Source organism: Metarhizium brunneum, chromosome 6 (assembly GCF_013426205.1).
Source record: "Metarhizium brunneum chromosome 6, complete sequence".
Taxonomy (NCBI): Eukaryota; Fungi; Ascomycota; class Sordariomycetes; order Hypocreales; family Clavicipitaceae; genus Metarhizium; species Metarhizium brunneum.
Window position 1 is genome coordinate 588,826 of NC_089427.1, and position 24,994 is coordinate 613,819.

The 24,994-nt window shown below is 51.7% G+C and overlaps 8 protein-coding genes across 8 annotated transcripts; 3 read left to right on the plus strand and 5 right to left on the minus strand.

Moving 5' to 3' along the window:
* Nucleotides 1–219: 219 nt before the first annotated feature.
* G6M90_00g095250 (uncharacterized protein) lies at nucleotides 220–1,420 on the plus strand (the record flags this gene model as incomplete). The annotated part of the gene is made up of 2 exons (XM_014691319.1): nucleotides 220–768; nucleotides 836–1,420. 2 exons carry the CDS (start codon nucleotides 220–222, stop codon nucleotides 1,418–1,420), a joined length of 1,134 nt encoding a protein of 377 aa, XP_014546805.1.
* A 195-nt stretch (nucleotides 1,421–1,615) lies between these two features.
* On the minus strand, nucleotides 1,616–2,881 carry G6M90_00g095260 (uncharacterized protein; the record flags this gene model as incomplete). Its single annotated transcript, XM_014691318.1, has 1 exon — nucleotides 1,616–2,881. The coding sequence occupies one exon, from the start codon at nucleotides 2,879–2,881 to the stop codon at nucleotides 1,616–1,618; it is 1,266 nt and encodes a 421-aa protein (XP_014546804.1).
* Nucleotides 2,882–4,301: 1,420 nt separating this feature from the next.
* G6M90_00g095270 (uncharacterized protein) lies at nucleotides 4,302–5,556 on the minus strand (the record flags this gene model as incomplete). The annotated part of the gene is made up of 3 exons (XM_014691317.1): nucleotides 4,302–5,070; nucleotides 5,133–5,450; nucleotides 5,501–5,556. The coding sequence occupies 3 exons, from the start codon at nucleotides 5,554–5,556 to the stop codon at nucleotides 4,302–4,304; spliced, it is 1,143 nt and encodes a 380-aa protein (XP_014546803.1).
* Nucleotides 5,557–6,169: 613 nt separating this feature from the next.
* On the plus strand, nucleotides 6,170–7,524 carry JIP5 (WD repeat-containing protein JIP5; the record flags this gene model as incomplete). The annotated part of the gene is made up of 2 exons (XM_014691316.1): nucleotides 6,170–6,437; nucleotides 6,500–7,524. The coding sequence occupies 2 exons, from the start codon at nucleotides 6,170–6,172 to the stop codon at nucleotides 7,522–7,524; spliced, it is 1,293 nt and encodes a 430-aa protein (XP_014546802.1).
* Nucleotides 7,525–8,606: 1,082 nt separating this feature from the next.
* G6M90_00g095290 (uncharacterized protein) lies at nucleotides 8,607–9,551 on the minus strand (the record flags this gene model as incomplete). The annotated part of the gene is made up of 1 exon (XM_014691315.1): nucleotides 8,607–9,551. One exon carries the CDS (start codon nucleotides 9,549–9,551, stop codon nucleotides 8,607–8,609), a length of 945 nt encoding a protein of 314 aa, XP_014546801.1.
* A 1,620-nt stretch (nucleotides 9,552–11,171) lies between these two features.
* Nucleotides 11,172–13,067, minus strand: uapA (Uric acid-xanthine permease; the record flags this gene model as incomplete). Its single annotated transcript, XM_014691314.1, has 2 exons — nucleotides 11,172–12,534; nucleotides 12,640–13,067. 2 exons carry the CDS (start codon nucleotides 13,065–13,067, stop codon nucleotides 11,172–11,174), a joined length of 1,791 nt encoding a protein of 596 aa, XP_014546800.1.
* A 3,496-nt stretch (nucleotides 13,068–16,563) lies between these two features.
* pct1 (mRNA-capping enzyme subunit beta) lies at nucleotides 16,564–19,141 on the minus strand (the record flags this gene model as incomplete). The annotated part of the gene is made up of 3 exons (XM_014691313.1): nucleotides 16,564–16,737; nucleotides 16,792–17,274; nucleotides 17,360–19,141. 3 exons carry the CDS (start codon nucleotides 19,139–19,141, stop codon nucleotides 16,564–16,566), a joined length of 2,439 nt encoding a protein of 812 aa, XP_014546799.1.
* A 1,639-nt stretch (nucleotides 19,142–20,780) lies between these two features.
* Nucleotides 20,781–24,390, plus strand: rpn2 (26S proteasome regulatory subunit rpn2; the record flags this gene model as incomplete). Its single annotated transcript, XM_014691312.1, has 3 exons — nucleotides 20,781–20,920; nucleotides 21,019–23,920; nucleotides 23,986–24,390. 3 exons carry the CDS (start codon nucleotides 20,781–20,783, stop codon nucleotides 24,388–24,390), a joined length of 3,447 nt encoding a protein of 1,148 aa, XP_014546798.1.
* Nucleotides 24,391–24,994: the final 604 nt, after the last annotated feature.

The window sequence follows — 24,994 nt, forward strand, 5'->3', positions numbered from 1 at the left end:
CGCTTCGTGCTTTGCCGGCTTGACCATGGACTCATGCAAGTATATATCATGAGCTCGGCTCCCTATTGTTACAGACTCAAATCATATTATATGTCAGAGTACATCATACTATCATCCTATCGTTAGACTCCTTCCATCTGTGTTATTCACACATTCATAACCCTAGTTGAGCCAACCTCCGGAACCATGAAAACAATACGTTGCCTCATCCTCTCAACAATGGCATCAGCCATCTTGGTACCGCCGCCAGTCGGTCCCTACGATGTCGCCATGAGAGTCGAATCAATCACCGACCCAAGTCGGCCCGCCGATCCCCTCGATGCAAACAACCATGTGTATGGGCGTCGCATCCTGTTTTCCATCTTCCTACCGGTGGAAAAGCGAGGCACCCCATGTCCTTCCATGAAAGTCCCCTACATGACGCCCAGAGTGGCTGCAGATTACGGGAGACAGGCTGCGGAAGCCGGCCTCGACGATGGGCTGTTTTCCTCCTTTGACATGGAGCTCTGCGACCTGGACAGGCTGAACTCATGTGGAGGGGCCAAGCAGAGACGCAAGGAGTATGCCGTGGCGCTATTCACACCTGGCCTTTCAGAATCGCGGCTTTTATACGGGGCGGGTGCGAGATCTCTCGCCAGCCAGGGCTACGTGGTAGTCACTGTCGACCACCCGTACGAAGCTGATTTCGTCGAGTTCCCCGACGGGACCGTCATTGTAGGGAGGAACATTTCGGGTGATGACGAGCCGGCCAAAGAAAAAGCCATAAAGGTAAGGGCTCACAGCTGTCATCGCCGAATCTCTCACGTTAGTAACAATATATATTGACGGCTCGTAGGTCCGGGCTGCCGATTTATCCTTTGTCATCGACCAGCTCCACAACCGCACACTCACCAGATCGCTTCTCGACAAGTTCCCCGGGTCCCTGGACCTGGGGAAAATAGCAGTCTATGCGCATTCTGTGGGCGGCGGTGCGGCGGCGACACTCACCCGAAACGACAAGAGGGTCCTCGGAGGCGTCGACTTTGACGGCCAGCTCGTGGAGCCGATTCGGAGCCAGGGCCTGGACAAGCCGTTTCTGCTGGCTGGGCGGCAGGGGCACAGCGCCGCGAACTCTACGGACCCGACTTGGAATCAGTTTTGGCCTCGCCTGGCCGGCCCGCGTGTTGAGCTGGCCATCGACGGCACGGCTCACGGATCCTACACTGATCGGCCCTTGCTCGTGAGTGCTCTGGGGCTTCCTGATGCTGTACTGGACCGGTTCGCGGGGGATATCGGGTCTGTCAGGGGCCCGGAACTGGAAAGAATTGTGAACGGTGTGCTGGCGAGCTTCTTTGATTTCGTCTTTTACGGCAAAAGGCAGCTGCTAGTCCGACTGCCCCGGGTGTACTCTGAAGTTTCAATTACACGTAGCAATTTTTAAACCAAGGATAGCTTGTACTTTGGGGTGATATATTTGCAACGTTTATTGAAATCATGGACTTGACTGATGTATATCTTTATATGTAAAAAACGGTTATACTTTGATGTGACTTATAATCAGCTCTTTATTTTTAGGTGATATGTATTGCTATTTAAATGAAAATATCAGGCACCGCATCATGTCAAACGTCTCTTTTTACTTTCTCCTGGTCTCATTTCCAAGACCGATGCCAAGGCAGTTGGCGAAATAAGTGACCGTGCCGCTCCAGTCAGAGAAGGCACCAACTATGCCAACCTCCTTCACCAGAAAGTGAAGGAGATTGTACATATCTCCGTCCTTGGTCGCCACATCTTGAAGACCGGTATAATAGTAGTCGCCATTGGCCCGGGCAAGAGCAACAGGGCCGGATCGCTCGAAACTCCACACTACCAGTCCTAGATCCTGTTTTTTGGCCTCTTTGGCATACGCGCTGGGGGTCATGGTGCCGTTCTTTGCCTCAATCAGATAGTGAAATGGAGGAGCCGCGAACTTGACGCCTTCCGCTTTATACTGGGCCAAGTTCTGAATTGCCTGCTCCATCCCGCCTGGCTTTTCCGCAGATTCATCGAGAAGAATGGCATTCTCGGCAAAGGCGCGTTCAGACTTGAGCCAGTATTGAAGCGTCTTGAGCTCGAAGCTCTGGGCCATAACCATCGAAGCAGGTACTCCGGCATTCTTGTAGTTGTCAATCATCTGCTGAGCAAACCTTTCATGAGTGTAGTTGTTACCAAACGGCATTTGCACTTCGGGTGCCTTCAGCTCGGGAGTGTGCCGAAGCCCCAGAGACTTGACCATGGCAATATGTTCTTTGTGGTCCATGATTGTGCCGCAGGTAGCGTACAGGTCAGTTCGCCATTTGAGAGTACCGTCCAGGAAGTCCTTGGGGTTGGTAGCCGAAGCATTGAAGCCGTCCATTTTGGCGCAAAGAGACTTGAATTCGGCGAGGGTGATGTCACTGGTGCAGCACTTGGCCGACGCAGGCTTTCCATCTTTTGCCGGAGTGAAGGGCTGTGTGCATTTTGCATTGAGCGCTGGGATGTCGACAATGTTGGTGGTCGTGTGCAAGTCGCACTGGCTGTGGCGGCAAACCAGTTGGAGATCCTTGGTAAAGGTGACATCGCACTCCAACACGCCGGCTCCCATGCGAGCTCCGGCTAGGTTAGACTCCCTGGAGTGCTCGGGAATCTGCATACAGGCTCCGCCACGATGGCCAAGTGAGAAGGTAGAGGGCTTGATGGTCATCTCCGAGCACGACTCCAACTGGGACTTGAGAGGCCCATTGGTCATGTTGTTCACCAGGAAAAACGGCCTTGGTCCTACATCAATACGCGTAATCGGTTTGACTTGGGGAGCACAAGGAGCTGCCGAAACTTGGCTGACGGCCACCAAGCCGGCCAGCAACAGTGAAGACACAGCCGGCATTGTTGAACCTGCAGTATAGAGTTACAAATAGATGGTAAAGGTGTGAGATGCAGCAATGCTGAATGAAAAAAAGGTCACTCCAGAGACTACCCCCGGAAACACTGTGAATAATGACCTACTCGGCTGCGACCCTAGAGCTACTTATACCTTCCATCGTGAAGAGCCAGGCACCGCGGCAAGGCCGGGGGTTGAGCGGACCGTTTCTCCATGGGGGGGCAGCTAAGAAACGGAGCACCCGGTGCAGATAACAGACGATCCAGAATTGCATGGTGATGAGTCGTGGTGTATGCACTCTTTACATGCGCATTATGCATGGGAATAAACTTAAGACTCCCACCACATGCGCTCGGGATGGTACCGTCACTGCCGTGATCGGGGTCGATTCGGTATTCGAGTGGATAGCTTCATTTCAAGGTGATTTCATGTGGACCACACCTTAAAGCCGGGCATGGATGTTGAGCAGGTACTAGTACTAGTACTAGCACTAGTAACTAGTAGTTAATGAGTCGGGTTCAATTGACCGTTTCGTTTAGATCGCGGAGAATGGGTTTGTGTTTGTTGTGCTGCACCCCTTTTGCCGTTGCTTCGATTTGCATTCTCATGTCGGTCGTTCTCGGGTCTTGCAGGAGATCATTCCCAAGGGGCCTCGTAGTGATATCACAAATCAATAATTCTTTTCCCAATGCTCTGCCAAGCGCAAAAGTTCCGTCTCTCCTCGCTGTGGAAAGATATTGGCCACGTGCATTAGACTCGGTCAATTCTGTAACTTGGGCTTAACACGGACCTCAATAAATTGACTGGGCATGAGGTGTGCGTGCGCCAAGTGGGCATAATCATTCGTTGCGGCAAATATGCGACAACGATCTGGACCTGACCAAGTAAATGCCCCTTGGTACAAAAGGGGCTTGGTATTCTATCCCTACGTCAGATCCCCAACGCTAGAGTAAGTGCGGGGTTAAACGCATCTTCAACGCTTGTTCTAGATGCATTTCTAGTCTTCTGTCGTTTTGGGCCCATGGCAGGCCTCACATGCTACCACGTGGGATGCTCCCAGTAAGAGTCAATCTTCAGAATGCTATCTCAGCATCTGTGGATGCCAGCCAAGTATTGCGTAGTTTGCTTGAGCAATGGCTTCAAAATTCATGGGTATAGCAATATCAACTCACCTTGTGAGCTCGATCACAACTCACGCGAGCACAGGGGCGAAATTCTTCAAACGATGCTTCAATTCATCCATGACGGTCCCTACTAGGGTCTTGTCAGTTTATTCAAGCACCCAGCTGGCGTTACATTGCAGGCTCAGCGCCTATGCACCTTCTCCACTTGCCAGCAAAGGGCAAGTCTCATCAATGGGGTCGAAGCCGATTGAGCAAGCATATCTCGTGGCATCACTGCATTAGTAGCAATGCAATTTCGACACTTATAGTTCATCTTTGCTTGCTGCTTCTCCCATGTCGTCCTTGGTTAGGTTCTGGAGTTCATGCAGCGTTGCTGACAGGTGAGAGAAAGCCGGGGCATCCTCGCCTATGCCCCATGCAAACACACCCCCGAGTCTCCTTTGCTTCACAATGTCCTTGAATTTGCGATGAATGACGTTTGGTGTATCAAACGTCCACCATCGTGCCTCTTTAACGTCCAGGTAGCCAAAACTGCCGTCTTCGAAGTATTTGCCATTCGTCATGGCTCGAGAGAAGGATTGCTCCAACTCCTCTGGTATTTTGTCATGCCAACTAAAAGCAGCGGTTCTGCCCAGATCAGCACCAGTCTCTGGATCTTCCAAAAGTTGTGTTGGACAGCTCAATGGGTGGCTTGGATCACACTCCTCAGCCATGGCCCATTTTACATAGTAAGCAAGCCCCAAGTTGAGCACTGGAGCCGACGCTCCCCGTGCTATATAAGACTCGATTGACTCCAGGGACGCAGACACGCCACTGTGGTGCTTGACCAAGGTGTCACGCCTGTTCAACAAGTCATAGGTCATGACGTTGATGAAATCGACTTGTTTGACGATTCTGGGTACAGTCTCTTCGGTGAATGCCATCATGTCTCGTTCAAGGCCTGGGACTGCAATCGATAGTAGTTTGTCGCTGCCAATGGAGACGCGTAAATCTGTCAACAGCTGCACGAGGGCTTCAATTTCCCACTTGCGCCTCTCATTTGGAATAATTTTGTAGTCATCGCGGTTGCCACTAAATTTTGACTCGTGTTAGTTTGAGAAATACGGGACGCTTTTCCTCGTGGAGATGCTCACCCAGGGTACTCCCAGTCGATGTCGACACCATCCGCACCAGTCAGGTCAATCATCTTTTTGACATTTTCACACCATCTTTTCCTGGATTTGGCGTCCTTGTTCGCTTCCTCAAACCCTTTAGAATCTCCCCAACCACCAATAGCGACCATGACCTTCGTTTCGTGGTGAAATTTCTCTCGGACCTCCCCCACAGTTGTGAAGAGGGGAAATTCCGGGGATTGCTGATCCGAATTGAAGACATCAGATCTCATGAAGGCGAGTATAACATGCGTAATTTGTTCTGTGAGCTCCGGTTCTGATGGGACCACATTGTGTTGCCTGTGGCCATTGTTAGCCCTTTTGTAACAGTTTACGGCGGCACAGCTTACCCAGTAAGATACATGACGCAGCGGGTGGCAAAGGGCCGGTGTGTCGATGATGCCATTGTGGACAGAGTGAAGAACCAGGCTATCGCCCATATTGACAGGACTTCCATTGCCAAAATTTCTCCAAAGCGCATACAAGGTCGTTGACCAGTCTCCCGCCTTCAATACCAAGTTTTTATCCTCAAAATGCCGTGAATTAATTTCCAATGGCGAGTGTCGTCTTCCACAGACAATTCTATATTACGGAACGTTGGGCTGTCATCAAGCCAAATACAATGAGCTCCAAATACCCGGCCCATGAAAGAAGTGATTGTCTTGCTCGAGTTGAAATGTGTAACCACACTTGCTGTGACAGCTGGCACCTGGGCACGTACTGTGCGAATAGATTGTCCGTTCCCTTCTTGTACTGTACAACGGTCAAAGTGGGCTGTACCTCTGACGTCGAGATGGCTGGAGCTCAATCATAAAAAAAAAACTCCAACAGCGAGGTCTTTTACAAAAAAACATTCCAATTGTCCGACCACAATAGCACTTTGGTGGCACCTTCCTGCCCGAATATCTCGAGAGTATCTCAAAGAAGGTACTGAAGGGATATTTCACCCAGTTTTCTCTTCCATCTGTGCTGTTCATAAACCTCCTCGAACCAGATCCAGCGAAGCTATCCCTGCCGCCATGTTCGAGAACCTTTGCACGCTGCCGCTGCAAGCGGATGTCTTCGCAACAGCTCTGCACCCTACCGAACCGCTTCTCACCGTGGGTCTATCCAACGGCCTCGTGGAAACGTTTCGACTGCCGCCAAGCAACGCCTCCGAGGACGATGCCGATGCGGATGCGGATAGCAGCGTGTTGAGCGACGGGAAGGGCATGGTAGACACTGTTTGGAAGACTAGGAGACACAAAGGAAGCTGCAGGTGCCTGGCATATAGCCACGACGGTCAGGGTATGTCTTGGTCGTCCCTCTGCAAGGGCCTAGGGAAGAGTTAACTAACGAGTGTCGCTTAGCCATGTATTCTGCCGGAACCGATTCCCTAGTCAAGTACTTCGACCCGAGCAACGGAAAGGTCATTTCGAAAATCGCAATCCCGAGCACCACCTCTGTCCCCGACGCACCAACACTGCTGCATGTTCTCAACCCGCAAAGTCTTTTACTAGCGACCGACTCTGGAGCTCTTCACATCGTCGATCTGCGGGACGGCGCGCCGGGGGAAAAACCAGCGCAGACTCACTTCCCCCATTCCGACTACGTCTCGTCCATCACACCTCTCCCACCGTCGGAAGAAAGCACGAGCGGGTTCTCGAAACAATGGGTCAGCACGGGCGGCACTACGCTTGCCGTGACTGATGTTCGTCGTGGTGTCTTGGTACGCAGCGCGGACCAAGAAGACGAGCTTCTTAGTGCGTGCTTCATGCCCGGGATGGGACCCAAGAGCAAGCGCAATAACGGCGTGATAGCAATTGGTTCCGGGAGCGGTGTCCTCACGCTCTGGGACAAGGGATCGTGGGACGACCAGCAGGAACGAATCATTGTTGACGGTGGCAAACGAGGCGGCGAGAGCATCGACGCCATGGTTAGAGTTCCCCATGAGATGGGTCTCGGGAAGAAAGTGGTGTGCGGCGTTGGCGACGGCAGTCTACGCATCGTTGACCTGGTTAAGAGGGAGGTTGACAGGTCTACAAACCTGCGACACGACGACATGGAAGCCGTCATATCGCTAGGTTTCGACTGCGGCAACCGGCTGATCAGCGCTGGCGGCAGAACCGTCAAAGTATGGGAGGAACTGTCCGAGTTGCAGGGCGGAGACAGCGACGAAGACTTGGATGAAGATGGTGATGACGAGGACCATGGGGGGGAGAGCAACAGCAAGCGACCCGCCGCCGATGACAGTGACGACGACGATGATGACGACAGTGAGGATGACGGCGTGGAGGAAATGAAGCGCCGTGCCAAGCGACGCAAGGAGGTTCAGAAGAGCAAGCTTGGTCCTATGGGCGCCCATGGAGTCCTGGGCTTCGAAGGACTCGATTGATAATAGAATCCAAAATTACGAGATGAGATTTCCAGTTCTAGCGGAATGCGATCCAATTCACAGATATGGTATTCTTAATGTACAGTAGCAAGAATTGATAGCAGCAATAGAAGCACAGAATTTGCATATAGGAGCAAGGCTATACAAGTGCGCCAATGAGTAATCATTTCGACCGCCTCTGCTGTAGGTTAATTGGCATTGGAGTGCGTTTGCTGCCTCTTACCAAAATGTAACAATAATGGTGTTGAGACGAGTTTGCCATTATGTACTCATGTCACAAAACTAGATAAATCCTAGAAATACACTTAATATATCATCATTGCAGATTTGAAGTGTACAATTTCCTTTCCTCTGTTCCTTGCTATCCTAGTGTAATGTGTTACGTCAGTTACCACATATGTTCGTAAATAACCTCCAACTCCAGCCAAGGAAATTGCAGTGAAGATGTAAGTATCATTGTCCACTAACGCGTACGTCGACAGTGGTTGAAAATGTCCATTCCAAGATTTGTGGCGTAGTCACACTGTCTTGGAAATCGGGACCCTGTTCGGCCATCCAGCTGGTATTTAATCCCTTTCATGCTTCCGTTTGGTCGTATAGACGGCAATAAAACAAGCCAAGTGAAAGCGACCCTGCTTTCAAAATACCGACTTCACCCAGTGGCAGCAATGAAAACAAAAGAAAAGACGGCATTTTGGGAAGTGTGCCATCAGTTGCAATTTGCGGTGAGGCTAGGATAGATGTCGGGGCTGTTACTGGTCAGACATTCTGCATTGATGCTTATGCGGGCTGCTGAAACATCATAAAACCGAACTCCAGCAGATAGGTGTGTTGTCAAGAGTTAGAACAAGGACATGGGAGGCGCTCTCCTATTGTAGTCCCTGTATTTGTCACCTCTTCCAAATCAACTCAGCCAGATCGCACACGCTGTCAGAAGCGAAACATGTAGCAGAATGAGATGGCGCCTGTTTTCAGATGCTGTCTGGCTTCGAAAAACCAGGCGAGTTCGGGGTGCAAGAACTGTTCGTGAAATAAATCCTAACGCTATCCCAATATTATGGAGATGCGGCCGATGCCTCACCTTAGACACCAGGGAGATGGATGTAGCTCCATTGCGCGGTTTCGTCCTCTTTCCGCAGCTCAGTTGATCGTGCCATGGCTGCTTCATCAGTGGGTGCAGATATGCGCTTGGGCAAGCTCGTTGCGAGATCTTCATCATATATAATGACTGAAGGTAGAACTCTCGGGTCGCGGAAGGAAGTGGTGCGTGCTCCATTGCTGCGGCGTGAGGACGAGCCCTGCTCACGCTCGCGGTGACGGCGACCACTTGACTTATAGCCACCGTTGCTGCTAGTACCTATATCCCCCCTGTTGCTGTGTCTTGCGGGATATGCATCAAGGAGCAGAGGCATCATTTCGGATCCGCTGTATGTTGTAGGAATGAAAACGTGAGGGATGCCCTTGCGACATCCAATAGCTTTGGCCAAACCAACAGCTGAGGCTCCTCCGACGCTGATGACGACGTCCCGATCGTCTATGCGAGAGACTGCGTCGTCCACAACACGAGCTGGCACGTTGACAACGGCCGAGTCGAGGATCCGTGAGTTGAGGTTCGGGATGAGACTTTGAATACGTCGGGCTAAAGCGACTCTTGATGGACTGGAGACGATTAATGGCGAAGACGCACACAAGCGGCCAAGCTCCGTAGGAAGGCGTTCTATTGTGCCGCGACCGTACACAACCCGGGGCGACCTGGGCTCTGAGTGAGATCCTTCGGTTCGCGTAGATTTGGAGGAGCTAGAACGTGAGCTGCGGGCAGACGACCGGGCTCTGGTAGCTGAGCCAGAACCAGCAGAGGAACTCGCACGTCGATTAGCAGCAACACCTATACCGCTTCCACTGGCGACAGCAGCACCGTCAGAGGGACGGTGGCTCTTGGCCGTGGCGGACAACGGTGGCGAGTTGGTAGGCGAGGTCGTCAGGGCAAAAGGGTCACCAGTCGTGGGTGAAGTGGTGGTTGTATTCATAACCCCGTCTTTGAAAGGGCTAGACGGAACGTCTCGCAACGACCAGCCGGCCAACTGGGGTTCTGTCACGGCGGCTCAACGGGCTCAACGGGGTATTCGATGGTGAGTTGAAGGATGAACGGAGCCGAGTTTGGAGTTTCGATCCTCGGAACTTGAAAGGACTCCCGGAGATCGAGCCCGGTAATCTTGGGGGAAATCCAGTTCAGGGACTCCTTGGGCTCCCCACGGGCAGACCCAAGTGCGACTCTATGATTCAGAAAGACCGGTTGACACCGGTTGACACATGTACGAAAATCCCACGAGGAAGGAATCAGCAGCGGAAAGAGGGAAGGCGCCTGGCAGATGGGGGGTGCAGAAGTCATAGGTTCACTCCTTGACCATTTCTTGACTAGCAACCATCATCATCTACCTACCCAGGTTCCTACTTATGTAAGTACTTAGGTAGGCGGCCATTCTTCCAAGGCATGGCCAGCGTAATGGAAAGGGTCCTGTGTCCCAAGAGCCCCTCTTCTCCCCATCTTTACTTGAGGCGACATCATCCGCGTCCGGCTTGGCATGGTACAGTCCTCGGCCATGGACTGGGCGTGTCATTGGATGGTGGTGATGGTGTGAGGCACAAAAGGGACTCAGGTCCTGACGTAGGCGCCTACCTAGGTTCCTAGCATGTATTACTGATCAGGCTAGTGTGGAGTAAAGCGGGCCAGGGCAGAGCCATCAGTGGCCAGTATTGCGCCTTAGCAGACCAGCCGGTGGAGCAGGTGTCGACGGAGGTTCCTGTCCGGCGGTGGCAATTTAGAGCGCAGAATCCAGAAAACGGTTTTTGCCCATGCCAAACGTTGAAATTGCCATCTTTTTGTGTGCGTGCCAGCAAATACCCATCGGCAGATGTTTTGGTCCCGTCAGACGCCACTCATGAGAAATTTGGGACATGAAGAGGGGCATCAGCTACTGTCGGTGCGAAACACGGGATGATGCACATGACCTTTCATTCTCTTAATTTTTTTCTCTTTCTCCTTCTCAGACCAGTAAGTGGGTTTGTCATTTATGCTGAGATATTTAGTTGATATTGGCGGAAGACACTGGGGCATGCTTATGATATAGTGCGTAGGGCAATGGGATGCCAAATAAGGAAGTAAGTTTGCATGACCTAGATGCCAACGAAATGTTGACCTGGGGGTACGCAAAGCAGAAAGAGCTAGTATTAAAGCCTTAGTTTTGTAAATTATTCCCTAAGGGGGCCGCCTGCGGCCGCCTTTAACTTGAATAAATAATAGTCGACCAGTTATGCGGACTTCCACTTTTCTTATTAACCACCTGGGCAGTCATTAAAGAGTATTTCTACCTTGAATTAATGACATACCTAGGGACATCTTCGTATATATATCATAAAGAGGTAAAGCGGGAAGCAACAGCCCGCTCCGGTTGCTTGCCAAGATTACTCAACTCGGTCCAGGATGAAGTTGGTATGTGCGTAGTGAGAATATAATGCTGCCTTTGTCCTTAGTTCTTCATCTTCTTCCTCGAATACTTCTGCCCCCAAACCCCGGAGTACATGGATCCTTGTTTTCCCATAAGTAGATTCATTTCACCCTACATTCCTGTACTTTCATCATGTACCCCTCATAACACGCTATTTGGATTTTCCCTCCCCTCAGCAACTTCACCCTTGCCGGGAGGTGTGCTCTCTCGTGTTAGCTCCACTGCCTGGACATTGACATCTTCATCTTCCATCTCCTCGGGCAATGTCAAGTTGAGTGCCATGCATACCGCTGCTGTCACTGCGAACCCCGTTTCCATAATGAGAACAATGGCATCGAGGAAGCCCTTCAGAGCGTGGTTGTCGCCTGAGTAAGTAAAAATCTTATCAAAGTAGGTGGGCACAAGGGTTGCGCCGTAGCCCAAAGCTAACCCTGTGGTGAGGATGAAGCGAGTGCGTCGATTGAAGTCGGTTCCGCGAGTGATGATGGCCATTCCGGATACTGCCACTGCCGCGAAAAGAAATGTCGTCATGCCGCCCAGGACGGCGGAAGGGATGGCAACAAGGGCTGCGGCGAATTTAGCAAAAATTCCCATGATGATGAGGAAGAAGCAGCAGGCAAGGCCGGCCTTGCGGTTTGCACATCTCGTCAGGGCAATTACACCGTTGTTTTGAGCAAATCGGCTCATTGGCGTCATGGTCATTAGGGCAGCAATGATGGAGTTGATGCCGTCTGTGAGCAATCCTCCCTGGATACGGGACTCGTAAATACGTCCCTCCATCTCGATGTGGGAGACATCGCAGGTCGCCGTAATATCGCCAACAGCCTCCGTGGCGCATATAATAAACACGGCCATGATGGGCAGAACAAGCGGCCCGTAAACAGTGAGAGGAAATGTGTGTACCCAAATAAATGATGCGACAGGAGCCGAGTCGATCCCGCTCCGGTCAAAGTACCCGCATGCTGCTGCAATGATACATCCTACAAGCAGTCCCCAGATGACAGAGGTAGACTTCATGATTGGAGATCCAAATCGTTCGCAGAGAATAATGGTGATGAAGGCCGAGAACCCTAGACCGAGATACTCGGGGGATCCCCATGGCAGAGCGTGTGGCGCATTGATATTCGGACAGAGAGCAAAAAAGCTGGCTTGGTCGCCTGCAGATGCAGGATTGGCGCAGGGTCCGCTGCCTCCCATCCAATTCTTGAAACCACTCTCGATGAGATGGATACCAATTAACATAACCGTGGGCCCAGTAACAATGGGTGGAAAGATGCGTAGGAGAATCTTTGGCGGCAAAAACGATATCAAGATTTCGGTCAAGGCACAAACTGCAGAAGTGCCGATCAAGGCACCGTAACCTTTGGGACAGGGTAATGGAGCACCACCCTCACCAGAAGGACAGTAGCCGTTGGCATACATTTGCCTGAAGGCGCCTTGGGCAATTGGAATGATGCTGAAGGAGATACCGACTACGGAAAGAACGCCGGTTCCAATAAAATACCTAGAATAGAAACGTCAGTGTTTGCATTCCATGGCCGTTGATTGTCTGTCTAGGGAAGGCATTTCCGAGTTAATGTGACGGGAGACAGTTTCCGGAGTAACTTACGGCGTCTTGGGAACTCGGAAGCGGTTAATCTGCACGGCAGACAAGATTCCAGAAACAATTAGGGCCGTAGAAACCAGATATTGCTGCTGGCTTTGGTCGAGGTTCGCACCTCCGCTACCACTCAGGATAAGAGGAGGGGTAATGACACCAGCAAGCATGGACAAGGCATGTTGCAAACCTAGAAGGAGCCCTAGACATACGGGCATCTTGTCGTTAAGGCCGAAAAAGGGGCTGCGGTATGTACTCTTCTTCATAAATGGGAGGTTTGGTCTCAGTAGGAAACCGTAGTCGTAGTCACCGACGAGTCCGTCGCGCGTGGTGAATGCATGGCGGACGTTTCCAAGGCGAAGCCTGATGCGCTGGCCGATGCTACTCTTTTGCGATGTGTCTGCAGGGACGATGGTGTCTGGGCCGTGATCTTCGTCCATGGTGGTGATCTTGTTGTATCGGGTGGTGTAATTAGGTATATCAATACACGGATTCCGGAGGAAATAAGCGTCGCCAGGGCAAATGATCTGGGTTTAACGAAACTGAGCGGTTATTATCAGGCAAACCTGCTGAATCCTGGCGGTTGTTGGCCGGAAACCTGCTGAAGCCGGCAAAAGTAGTTGTCCTTGTTTTCTTGACTCTGAGGACAAGACCATGGCCTCGCAGCTAGGGTTTCGAACTTTGGACGGGTTATCTACTTTCTTGAATGATCAATTGACAAAATTTCTGAGCTGCAAGTGACTTGATTGTGCGCCAATTGCGATGCGATGGCAAAAAATGTAAATGGCTGGCAAAGTCGCTTGTGACGGTGGTGTAAGCTGATGGCAATACCGAACACAGGGAGGTACTGGCGACGAGGACAGCAATAGACAGAAGAGCAGTGTCAGGACTCAGGAACGAGGTGGGCGGGATATCAAGTTGCTTTTATTTAGTTTGACGAGATGCAGATGCAGGGGATCCAGGTTGGAGTGTTCGTCGCCATCGGAACGAAGGACGGTGCAAGGCATATCGTGTCCCCGTTGCCCGACCATCGGACATAATAGGTCTGATGTAAGAGGGCCAGACAAGATGGTTTCTGCCTCTGTCGGTAGTCTTCAGCCAACCGGAGACGGCCGCCAGAACTAACCTTGGACTCGAGCGACGGCTGACAGTGAGGGCCCCAAGTTTGTGTCTCTGGACTCGATGGTGTGGGTGGATCTCTCTTGTCCCAGCGCCATGTCCGTCCTGCATGCATACATACCATGGTATCGACTATTTGGGCAATCGATTACATGTAACGGAGCGAATAAGCCAGGCCGCATCACCGTTACCCCATCGTCAGTGGCTGCGGGGGAGGGTCAAAGGGGTCCCGTATCTGCGCCTCGGTGAAGCTGAACCAGAGCGCTGGGGAGCTGGACATCTGAAGCCAACCAACATTGAAGTCACCTCAGCTCGTCATGGCGCTGGTGTTTGGATTTGCAGCGCCATAAGCGCAAGCCAGTCCTGTCTTCCATGTCCAAGTGCCATGATGGGAGACAGAATCTGCTTGGGCATTGTCGGACCTGGCCGTGAGTTGTTGCGACTTGTTGGCCATTTGGCATGGCATGTCTTCGCTTCGAGGCGACCTCCGACACAGGCACGAGGCGGCAATTAAAAGATATGTTCTGGGCTGGACCGTACGTTCATCAGCATAGCATCGAGTGACGGAGTGATTGAAAACACCAAGTGTTTTGTGGGAGCGGAAACTACAGAAGCCGAAGTGCCGAGATAGCGCTTGATGTAGACAGATGCTGGGTGAGGAGTGATAGAGCCAGTGGAGCAGGGCCCAGAGATAGAGGAGATAAAACATGGTCGATTGATTTGATTGAGCAGACTGATGACTGGGCCCATACATGGCACCTGTAGTGTGTAAAACTCCGGGTTTAAGGTCTGGTACTTTACGCGGCGCATGGACCACTTTCTGCACTCCGATAACATTGATCAAATTTCATGTCTGTAGTTTGTCATCGATTGTTGCTACCAGACCAGCCTCGAGATAGGAGTGAAATTAAGCGGGGACATGGGCTGCTTCTTCATCTTCGTCTCCTTCTTCTACGACTCCTTCCCTATCCTCAACTCGACCTGCTTACCATTACCGCCGCTTAAAGACAAGCCCACTACCTAAGTACCTAGGTAGGTGCTTAAGTAGTAGTTAGCAACTTATTCCTCCCGAACCGGCACTCAATGTCGCAGGGTTACATGCCCTCCGCACGCGCCCAATCCCGTGCCATTGCATCAACGTACCCAGGTGCCCCATTTTCAATGCTGGCCTGTGAAACCGGCCCTGCGGCTCATATTCAATCTTGTCTGTTCTCCATGTCGCCTGACGTATGATGCGCATTTTGTCCCCATATGAACCGAACGAAGTGGATGCCCCATGTACATAGACATTTTGTTCCAGCCGCCGCTGAAGCTATCAAAAGATACAATATATGCTTGTCTGCTTCTGCTTCCCATGGCATATCCTTTTCACTAGCTGCTAACTCAGTTCGCATCTACACGCATCGGCGAGCTCCGGGGCTGCATGGCCTTCCCCTTCCCCCAAGCAAGCATGGTGGCGGCGGCGGGGGGACTACGACAACCGCCTAGGTCATCATAGTCTGTCAGGATTCTCAGCCAAACCAAGCTTCTGCGCGCATCTTGCACCTCTTCTGGACCATGCGACGCCGTTTCGCTCTTGCTTTGAGTGGAAGTGCACTATTGCTTCTGCCAACTGTCCGCGGAAGCGGGATGCTTTCTCCCAAATCTCCAAAAGTTCACGGCCATTTCCGTGGGGTAAATCAGGCAATGAGGAACAGGAAGAGCCATTCCATGTCACTAATTTGCGTGGTGCCTGCTACCGTGGCACATATCATATCAACCTCAGACAAGTCAAAGCCGGCTGGCATGTTAGGGTCTTGCGTGGCATGACTTGCTTGCACCGAGGAACTCACCTGTTGCTTGCTGGTTCCAGCCCAAGAGCCAACCTAATATAGGTTCCTCAGAAAACAGCTAATACCGCAAACTCTAGGGCCATTATGCCCATCTGCCATCCTTGCCATCCTTGCCATTCTTGTACTCTACATATCCTCCTCCGCCGTCCGGGTGCATTGGTCTCTTCAAAGTAGGCGTCAGCTGTCATCGGCCAACTCCTATCAACAACCAACGCCACCATTTCCCCCTCCCTCAGCTTCTCATCTTGACGCGGCCAATATCGATCACGGCGACGACATCTGCTTGCCAAGAAACAGCAGAAGTCAGCCTCTCTGTATGATTGCCGTCTTTCCCTGCCGAGTGTGGCTATCAACCCTTCCAAGCCGTCTGGGGCGTGGTGTCTGTGTGGTATTGGCATTTGATAATACAAAACCAGGCGACTTCCCCATTCAAACACGCATGATTGACCCGAAACACTGCATGTGTTCATGAGTAGGGAACTCTAGATGGTATGCCAACTCCAATGACCAACTCTGTGGCCGTAATTCACACCCTCAATAACTCCTGAGAATACATTACGTCTTGTGAACCACGGGATAAACGCATGAGATGAAGCAGAGCATGTAGCCGGGGGAGGGGGGATCGAAACGTAATGCAATTTGTGCGCCGCGCCTAGTATCCTGCCTGTAAAATCACCATGTCCTGCCCATATCCCGTTTTTCGATACCAACATACAACAGCACCGACAGCCACCAAAAATTTTCTCTCTCGCTAAGTACAAGTTCCTTTCCCTCCTCCAGCCTGCACTCTAACAAACAAAATCCGTCGTGTCGCCTCCACTTGGTATAAAGATGCAGCTATGGGGTATTAAAAAAAACGGGAGTGCGACCATACAATGGCTAATGTGAAAGGCATGTAGCATTCGTCTATTGCCATAGCATTTGTATGCTTGAAGGAGGGAGGGATGAGTACGTGTCTTGTCCCATACAATTGTGGTCTTCCACATCACCCAAATTCTCGCGCCTTCCGCGCTAGCACCCGTACATTGTCCAGAAAACCCTCAATCAACTCCTGGTAGCGGTGCGGCGCCCCGCTCATGGCTTTCGCCCCTTGGTCAAGCACAATTGCAGAAGCCAGTTCGATTTCGAGTTCGTGCTCCTTCTCCATCTTCTGGGTACTCTACCGATGGTGTCAGCGTGCACACGGCACTTACAGAATAGTCAGCAGCCTTACCGATGGACCTGGTGTTGATAGTGTGACCTGTGTCAGGTCAATTTGATAATGTCCTTGAGTATAGCTCAAGCGGTCTTTTTGCCTCTCCGACGACTTGTCGTTTTGAGTAGGCCCTAGCCGCTCCAGCTCTTCCACAGGGCCATCCCAGTTCATTTCAAGATTGATACTGAGTCGACAGTCCATAGGGCTGTTTGGCATGTGGATATCAATATCCGCTACTCTGGCTTTGATGATTTTGTTGAGAACCTGACCTGTCTTTTGGTCATATGTTACTCTAGCTTTGGCGTTTCTGACGCGAGATCCTAGCCTGGACCTCACACATCCCGGCAGACGATTCTGCAGGTCGGGAGGTAATTCAAAGTATCGGTCAACTTCGCGACGGTGTTTGTAATGCACTTGAACGCGACCAGCCCCGTTCGGGGCGCGAGGGTCTGTCTGGATGACTATCTGGTTCAGGAAGTCGTTGAATGCTTTGTGGTGCGCCTATAACATGTTAGTCGATCCCCGGGTATTTTCAAGCCAATTGAAATGATGAATCCATATTCAGTGGAAGTGGGTTGACGCTTACCTCTGTCATGCTGCTTTTGAACGCGACTCTGCCCGTGTCATGAAGAACGCACTCTGTGTCTAATAATCTGTCCACACGATAGTTTGTGTCCTTGTCGATGAGCGTACCAAGTTTTGCTTCAATCTCGAATTGGATGCCCCGGCTCGTAATCTCCTTGATGTCTGGGTTATTCACAACGTGGATAAAGACAAAATCAGCCACCGTTTTTGATATCTCCTCATACGGCTTTACACCGGTTATGCTAGCTTCCCAAGGCCCCAGAATGTCCTGTGGTCCAGCTTCCACGACTGCAGGTGCCGGTTTCGAAGCCGTAGATGTTGATGTGCGTGCTGCCTCAGGGGAAGCATTTCGACTGGATCTGTCGGCCTTGCTACCTCCATCTACTTTCCCATTTATGTGCGAGTGTATTCGCTTCTGAAGGACGAAGTTGGCCTGGTTGGGCATCTTGCCGCCGAGTGAGTGGGCATTCTGGGCCCAGATAGGCGGCTGCGCTCGTGAGATGCGCTTTTTCCTCGGAGCAGACTGGGCTGGTGTAGTTTGGCTGTTGCCTATATGAGCGCCATTTAGCTCACTCGGTGGTGGCCGCGCTTCCTTGTGCTCTAGCTCCTTGGGGCTGAGATTCCGGTCATCCAGCTTGCGTTTCGCGGGAGTGACGGCGCGATCCAAGTCTACTATGACTGTTTGGGATATCGGGAGAGATTTTTTCTCCATATCAACTGGAGATGCCATCGCACGGTCTGAATTGCTAGCAATGGAGGCTACTCGGGTCCGAGGGCTAATGGATAAGCTAGGCTCTCGAGAATGGAGAGACTTGGAGCGCTGGTGAGGATCCGCTACTGGTGATTCTTGATGACCTGGGCCTGACACCCGGCGCAAAGTTGCATTAGCTGATGCAGGTGACTGCGGTTGAGGGCCATTCCCTAGACTTGCCACTCTTTGCTGGTATGGACTAGGAGGGTGTGTGAAGCTCCCCGGTAGGCCTGGCGCAGGTCGAGCACTGGTCGTTTGCGGCGGGCCGAGAGGTGTGGGAGGCTGTGAAGGTTGTCGGTACTCAATACTCGGGCGTGAAGCCTGAACGGGACTACCGTGAGCATGTGGCGGACCGAAATGCTGTTGGCTATGGGCAGAGGTTGGTGTTGGTGTAGACTGTGTAGATTGTGATCGTTGGTGCAAATATTGTTGTGATGGGCCCGCAGCCGTGCTGATTGGGGGTGTTTGTGGGACTTGGCGCTGTTGCACATAGCCTCCAGACGAGTGTGCACCGTCCCTCTGTGCATAGACGTCTTGGCTTTGCGATTGTTGGGCGTAGTGGCCAGGGGGGTAATGATGCCGTTGGTTAGGACTGGTCATCTCCTGAACTACTTGGGTGGCAGGGAATGGATATCCTGTCGAGCCTCCAGGGGCATTGGTCGGAGTCGGTGTAGGTCGGTACGGCGACTGCGCCGGCACCGGCATGCCTCCAGGAGATCGCGCATCGTGAAAAGGGCCTGAGTGATGAGGAAGAGACTGCGACGCACGTGGCGGGTATTGTACGGGTGAAGTTTGGTATGGCGATGGCGGGGGGTACGCACTCGGTGGTTGCTGGTGAGGATGTCGAGGATAATCTTGACCTATCGGCTTGCCGGGAGATGGATGAGGCGGCTGTTGACCGTACTCTCGATATCCATACTGGGCTGGGCTTTGGGCTGGGCGGCTTTGATGCTGTTGCTGAGGCGTAGGGGGGGCTTTCGGCGGACCGCGTTCGCCATTGTCAGAAGTGTTAAGCACATCACGCAGATCCATAATGGGCAGTCTGACCGATCCCGTAGGATTATTTGGTGTTGGGTTCGTGTTGGTCGCGGACGGCGCTCAGGGGGAGAGATATCAGATGGATTGGGCAGAGATGTCGACACAAGCTGCAGTCATCGGACAATGTCTCTGCCAGAGCACACCAATCGATTGCGAAAAGGTATCGAGCGGAGATTAAAAGCTCATCGGGCGCGCAAACGATGCGATCGTGGTCGGCGTATCGCATTCGCAAGTGGACATTGTCACGCCGTCGCGGGACAAGCAAGTTGTTGACCCAATGTCCGATGTGCGAAAAGACGTGGCGTGGACGCGGGGAGTAGAACAAAGCTGAAGGCAGCAGGCAAAGCAGACGCAGTGAGCTGTCGCGGTGGCTGAGACGGGGGAGGTGAAATCAAAACTGTCTAGTTAATCCCCGACTGCAACATGGCGGCTGGCGAGGCTTCTCGATCGAAATGGTGCTGTGATGGGCTGGCGCGGGACCCTAATGATGGATGTATGAATGGCATGAATGAGGTGAGGACACATGGGAGGAGTCAGGCAAATGTGTGAATGCGCCAGACGAGCCACTCAACGAGACACTTTTTTTTTGAGTTGTGCTATTCGACCAACGTCCACCGGGGCGGCGCATTTGGCTCCTTGACCCACTATTTGCCGAGTTGGTACAAATTGAGTGGTTGTTGTCTCCGGACGGCGCACAGGGCCAACAGGCCAGCAGACCACTTGATCAGTCTATCAACTGTTATTCCCTTGACGGACGGTTGAGTTGTCCCACGTTTCCAAGCCCATTTGACCTAGGCCTCATCTTTCCAGGTCACATCCGGCTGAGACAGCACAGGAAAGGCTAAATAAAGTCATGCTACTTTGGCGTCAAGATTGGTTCCGTAAGACTTCTACTTAGGTACGTACCCAGTCCACATCATGTTTCTCAACGACACTTGAGGTCATAAATCCGCTCATCGATTACTTCGAGGACCCCCCACAGGAAAGCATGCTTACAGACCTAGACATACTAATGGCAGGCAATGAATGGATAAACTTAACCGTCGGCTCTCCTTGTTGGGCCATCTTCCAGCTAAGTGTGCTGCACCAGAGGGGGGATAACCCAGGCGGTTTGACATCCAGGATAAAAATATATGTGCTGCCCTCACTTTGATGCCTTGTCCAGTGCTCTGCGTAGTAACTACTCGTCTGCCGGAAAATATTGATTGATCGATCTGAGCTTAAAAGTCTTAATCTGGAGATTACTGTAGTAGAATTGTCACGTGACCAGTCACCTGTATTCCAGTTACGTGTCAAGCGGGACGTTTCTTGCTTAGCCTGCAGGTGGTCTGTGCGTACTCAAGGCAGAGCTGTGCCTGACGTGGATCTTATCCCGTAGATGTTGACTTGCGCAAAACGCCACTTGCTTCTCGTCTAGACATTCCTCTTCCATTCTCATCCTCAGCAACATCACCTCAACTCTCTTCTCTAGTCCCGATTCTGCTTCCACTTCCATTGGCGCAACCCGGCATCGCTTGCCTTGCGAGTCGCTCTACCTCACCCTTCTGTTTTGTTCTACCTGCACCGTCACCATCCCAGCTCTCTCCCTACCCGCCCGAAAGCTCCCTGGTATCTCCACCCTCGCGACATCATCATGCCTGGCCTTGTATCGGCCACCGGAGTGCTGGCCTTCCTTGCCGATGAGGAGCCTGAACTCAAGGTTTTTGCCTTGCAGACTTTGAACGATGACATCGACACTGTATGGACCGAGGTGGCCGGCGCCCTGAACCAAATGTAAGTTGCTAACCTTGCCATCCGTCAAGCCATGAAGTTTGGCGGAGCAGTTGCATCAATTGAGGACAAGTTCTAATGCTTTCTTTTTGCTTGGATAGCGAGGCATTATATGAAGATGAGTCTTTCCCCGAACGACAGCTCGCCGCTCTTGTCCTCGCCAAGGTGTATTACCATCTTCAAGCATACAATGACAGCATGGTTTTCGCTTTGGCTGCTGGAGACCTCTTCAAGCTGGATTCGCCCGGCGAGTTTGAAGAGACTATCATCTCCAAATGCGTTGATCAGTATATTGCTACCACCGCTGCAAAGAACTCCAAACCACGCGCTTCGAAGAAGACCGATCTCCCGGAACTCACAACAACCTTCTCCAATGCCTCTGACAGTGCTGTCATGTCCCCAACCACGCCATTCTCCCACACAACCTTGCCCCCCAAGTCGCTCCTTTCGCGTACTTCACTCGACAACACTATACTCGACGCCACTTTTCAGCCTGTAGTCAAGCAGGGCAGGTCCGGTTCCATCGCCGAGCTGCCCAACCGGGACATTGAAGACTCCTTGCAGCGCGTGATCGAGCGTCTGTTTGCAAGCTGCTTGAAACAAGGCCGATACAGGCAAGTTGTTGGTATTGCCGTTGAAGCCAGGAATCTTGAAGTTTTGAGGCGCGTAATTAAGCAGGCAAGTGAAGACGAAAAGAACGCCAGGTCCAAGTCACAGGATGGACTCCAAGGCCCAGCCGAGGAACTCATGGAGTACACGCTTGGTATCTGCATGGACATCGTGCAGGAGCGAAGCTTCCGCACCGAGATTTTGCAACTAATTCTTGATCTCCTGAACGACATACCCAATCCAGATTACTTTGCCATTGCGAGATGCGTTGTCTACCTCAATTCGGACGATGAGGCTTCACGCATGCTCCGTACTTTAGTGTCTAATGGTGACCGTACCTCTATCGCCAACGCTTATCAAATAGCGTTCGATTTGCACGATAATGGCACACAAGAATTTCTAGGCAGGGTACTCGCATCTTTACCGGCTGCGAAACCTAGAAAGGAGGAGGTTGAAGCCTCGGATCAAACCGCAGAAAACGAGCCTCTTTTGGACAATCAACAGGGAGACCCCGAAGAAGACTTGCCTGAAGGCGAGGCCAAAGCTTACCGCAACATCCGGTCAATTCTTGACGGATCAAAGACTATTCGTTTAAACCTTGAGTTCCTGTACCGCAATAACCACACCGATCTTAGCATTTTGAACAAGGTACGCGATAGCCTCGAGGGACGCAACTCGATTTTCCATACCGCTGTCACCTTTTGCAATGCATTCATGAACCAAGGGACAACAAATGACAAATTCTTCCGGGATAATTTAGAATGGCTAGGTAAGGCTGTTAACTGGTCAAAATTCACCGCCACGGCAGCACTTGGAGTCATTCATCGAGGTAATTTGTCACAGTCCAGAAAGCTTCTTGAGCCATATTTGCCTCGGCAGGGAGGACTTAGCAGCGGCTCCATCTTTAGCCAAGGCGGTGCCTTATATGCCTATGGTCTTATCCACGCCAACCACGGCGCCGATGCGTTGGACTACCTTAAAGCCCAGTTCAGTCAAGCTGAAGAGGAAGTCGTTCAGCATGGTGGCGCTCTTGGACTTGGTATTGCCGGCATGGCCACAGGGGATATGGAGATCTTTGACAAGCTTAAAAACATTCTGTTCCAAGACTCAGCACTCAACGGTGAGGCCGTTGGTCTGGCAATGGGTCTCATCATGCTAGGAACCGGCAATGTGAAGGCTCTGGAGGTTATGATCACGTATGCTCACGAGACAACACACGAGAAGATTGTTCGCGGTGTTGCTCTGGGCATGGCGCTCATTATGTTTGGCCGACAAGAAGGAGCAGATGTTTTAGTCGAAGGGCTTCTCAACGACCCGGATCCTACACTTCGATATGGTGGTATCATGACAGTGGCCTTGGCCTACTGCGGAACCGGAAGCAACAAAGCCATCCGAAAGCTTCTTCACACTGCTGTCAGCGATGTGAATGATGATGTTCGTCGAATCGCCGTCATGAGTTTGGGCTTTATCCTCTTCCGTAAGCCAGGCAGCGTTCCTCGAATGGTTGAGCTGCTCTCTGAGTCGTATAACCCTCATGTCCGCTATGGATCCGCCATGGCTCTCGGTATTTCTTGCGCCGGAACTGGCCTCGATGAGGCTATTGACCTTCTCGAGCCAATGATGAAGGATCCCACCGACTTTGTTCGACAGGGAGCCCTCATCGCCCTCTCGATGATCATGGTACAACAGAACGATGTTATGAACCCCAAGGTCTCCTCTATTCGCAAAACACTCAAGAAGGTTGTCGGTGACCGCCACGAAGATGCCATGACCAAGTTTGGCGCTGCCCTAGCTCTTGGTATTATTGACGCTGGTGGTCGCAACTGCACCATCGGCCTCCAAACGCAGACTGGTAATCTCAATATGGCCGGAATAGTTGGAATGGCCGTGTTTACTCAGTATTGGTACTGGTTCCCCTTCACCCACTTCCTTTCTCTGAGCTTCTCTCCTACAGCCATCATTGGCCTTGACCATGACCTAGAGATGCCCGACATTAAATTCCACTGCGCCACCCGACAGAGCCTGTTCGACTATCCGCCAGAGCAAGAAGTCAAGGTTGAGGAGGGTCCTGCCTTGATTGCTACGGCGATTTTGTCAACAACAGCCCAAGCCAAGCGTCGAGCCCAGAAGAAAGAGCGTGCTCAGCGACGTGAGAGTATGGATCTTGATACTGCACCTGCCAAGGGTGTTGAGAAGATGGATGTAGATGAGGAGAAGAAAGAGTATTCCAAGGACAAGAAGGACACGGATGATAAAGACATTGCTTCTGCCGAAACCAAGAAAAAACCGGAGAAGGAGAAGGTCGGCTATGATATTGAGAATATGAGTCGTGTTCTGCCGGGACAACTGAAGTATGTCAGCTTTCTAGCCGGGCGATACAAGCCAGTAAAAAAGGTAATGATTACTTCATCCTTCGATGCGATATTTAATTTGATTATTTTTGCTAACTCCGGGCACAGCCTACTGGTGGCCCGCTACTGCTCGACGATACCAAACCCGAGGAGCCCAAATCACTCATTGAAGAGAAACTCAAGAAGGTCACTACCGAGCGTGCTCCGGTGGCAGGTCAGGGCCGAAGTGGCGCGGGCGGCCGATCCGGTAGACCGACCACGACTTTGTTGGACGGCCTTGTTGACCCAACACGTGCGGCAGGCAGCAGCCAAGTGATGAGTCAGCTTCTTCGTGGCCAAGGATCGTTTTTGGGTGACCCGCAGACGCCCAGCGGAAACACTGGAATCGGCGCGGGAGCTGCAGCCGCGGCTGGTGTACTGACTGCTGTCGATGAGGATGGAGAAGGGGATGAGGAGGCGCCAACACCTGGTGAATTTGAGTACTTCACAGATGGTGAGGACAATGAAGATTAAAAGAAGCATGTTGCGTGATAGTTGTGCCCCGTTGAGCGCAACTGAATTGCAATAGCAGTGTATTTAATATGTACCACTACGGACAGAGACTCAGGACAGACTTCAGTCAGGGATGCTTTTCGCATACTGTGGCTGAGCAAGAAGCTGTTGCCGGGGAAGTATTTGAACCGATAGATGTAGCAAATGCCATTTGTCTTTCATTCTCTCCTTTTCAGAAACGTTGGGGCTTTCGTAGTAAGCAGTCCATGTAAAGGATGCCATGAGAAGAAGTTGCCCGCAGGCAACAACACCCTAGCCAAGAAAACATCAGGTCCTTGAACTAACTACCCTGGGGCAAAGCAGCCCACTGACGCTGGCTGCACTAACCCTTAGGAATCTGTGGCTCCAGAATGGAAAGGGACGAGGACCGGTCAGGTTGGTTCACTCAATATTAATTACTACAACACACTAATGTTATGCGACGCTCAATGCAGCCGCCTCCAAGTCCTATTGTATTCGCTAACACACAGTTCCAGAATGCCTTCAGATGATACGTATACAGCCACAGTTCGCCAGATGGATGTAAATTATCCACGTTCGCCATCCCCAGAACCAAAAAAAAAAC